Source organism: Nerophis lumbriciformis, linkage group LG03 (genome assembly GCF_033978685.3).
Source record: "Nerophis lumbriciformis linkage group LG03, RoL_Nlum_v2.1, whole genome shotgun sequence".
NCBI lineage: Eukaryota > Metazoa > Chordata > Actinopteri > Syngnathiformes > Syngnathidae > Nerophis > Nerophis lumbriciformis.
Genome location: NC_084550.2, coordinates 53,390,001 through 53,391,886, shown reverse-complemented (window position 1 = coordinate 53,391,886; position 1,886 = coordinate 53,390,001). Strand labels below are relative to the sequence as shown.

Genomic DNA, 1,886 nt, shown 5'->3' with positions numbered 1-1,886 from the left:
AATACATAAATTACACACCAGAAATTAATTAATTATTATTACTTTTGAAACTTTCTTCATACATTCTCATCACAGTATTTGTTGTCATGATAATCTATAATTCTATTAATATTATCAATGTAAAATAATTTTCTTCAAATATGTATGTATTAATTTTTGCATTTATTTCAACCCTGATGATTAAAAGTTTAACAATCTCATTACCGGTGAATATAGTTTTGTGCAAAAATGTGAATTTCACAATAAAAGTTGTAGTTTTTAACACCAGGAATGTATGTTTTACTTTTGTCTCCTAACTTTGTCTTATTATTATTATTATTATTATCATTATTGCTAATATTATTTGGAATAAAATTCATTACTTTAATATTAAGTTAATATTTATGTATTTTTGATGAATAAGAAAACAAAGAATAAAGATGACAAAATAGAAAAATGAAGTCAAATTTCCAAAAGACACTTCCTTAAAATTATTTTTGTCTTGAAAAAGAAGCATATTCAAGCAAGGAGTTTTCAAGCTTTAACTCCTTTTACTTTTTTATGATAATGTGATTAAAAAAATGTTATTTCACATGAATACCCAATTTATAACACAATCCATATTCATTCTGTGCAAATAGAGAAACATTTTAATTGTCAGACATACAAAAACAGTCTAATATATTTAATTCTAACATTTTCTATTACAGTTAAATTTCTTTGCTATGTGTTACTTTACACATACTTTACCCTAAAAAGGGCTACACAAGTACAAATGTGTTCCCCTGACATAGGGAGCGTCTGGGGTCACCCCCTCCTTACATCAGTAATGACATCACTGGTGAATATAAGAGCAGTTGGAGCCCTCCAGCGTAGATATCAGACGCTCCCACCTGTTTCGCTCACTGTACTTTACGCATCGTGTCATCATGCGTGAAATTGTACATCTGCAAATTGGACAATGTGGCAACCAAATCGGCTCGAAGGTAATTAACCTCAATACTAAATTATTTCAATGGCAAATTACATTTTTTGTTCTGAAACCTGTACACAGACCGTTGTATTTTTATGGAGATATTTGTATAATATTATTTGAAAAGAAAAAACAAAACCTGATTAAAGAAAATGTAAAATGTGTTCTTATGTTTGTGCATTAGCAAAAAAATACATATATTTAATTATATAGTAATAATGTATTCATTGTTATGAAAATATGGTATGTCAATTTTACAATGATTTGTATGAAACATAAATAGTTCAAAATATATAATAATAATAATAATGACATTATGCTGATATTTTATAAATTACAACAGATTAAATAAGATATAATAAAATAAGAATAATGAATATAAAATTTTATTGATATAAAAATAATAATGATCATGAAGATGCTCTGTATGAAATATTGACAGAATAAAGAAAAAAAACATATGTACTTGTACTACTATAATATATATATTTTTAAAGATCTAGTATTATTACAATAATAATGATGATAACAACAATAATCACAAAAAAGAAGAACATATTATATATATGTATATATATAAAGTATATATGTATGTATACATATATAAAGAAAATATTATATATGTATATATGTATGTATGTATATACACACATATATATATATATATATATATATATATATATATATATATATATATATATATATACATATATATATACACACACATACATATATATATTTTTATTTATTTATTTATTTTTATATGTAGTACTACTATAATAAATGCAATGATGATGGTGATGATGAAATTAAGCTGATTTGTATAAAATATTGCCTATTATTGACAGAAAGCATGTCTGTCTGTAAATGAATCAATCTCATTGTCAAATAATAATAATAGTAATCATAATAATGAGAACAATAATTATTATGA

At 23.5% G+C, this 1,886-nt stretch overlaps 1 protein-coding gene across 1 annotated transcript in view; it reads left to right on the top strand.

Moving 5' to 3' along the window:
• Positions 1 to 859: 859 nt before the first annotated feature.
• Positions 860 to 1,886, top strand: part of tubb1 (tubulin, beta 1 class VI) — a 10,657-nt gene continuing 9,630 nt past the window's right edge. Inside the window, exon 1 of the mRNA XM_061939391.2 lies at positions 860 to 965. Within this exon, the coding sequence (XP_061795375.1) occupies positions 909 to 965 (57 nt within the window). The 5' untranslated portion in view covers positions 860 to 908. The remainder of the gene's footprint in view (positions 966 to 1,886) is intronic.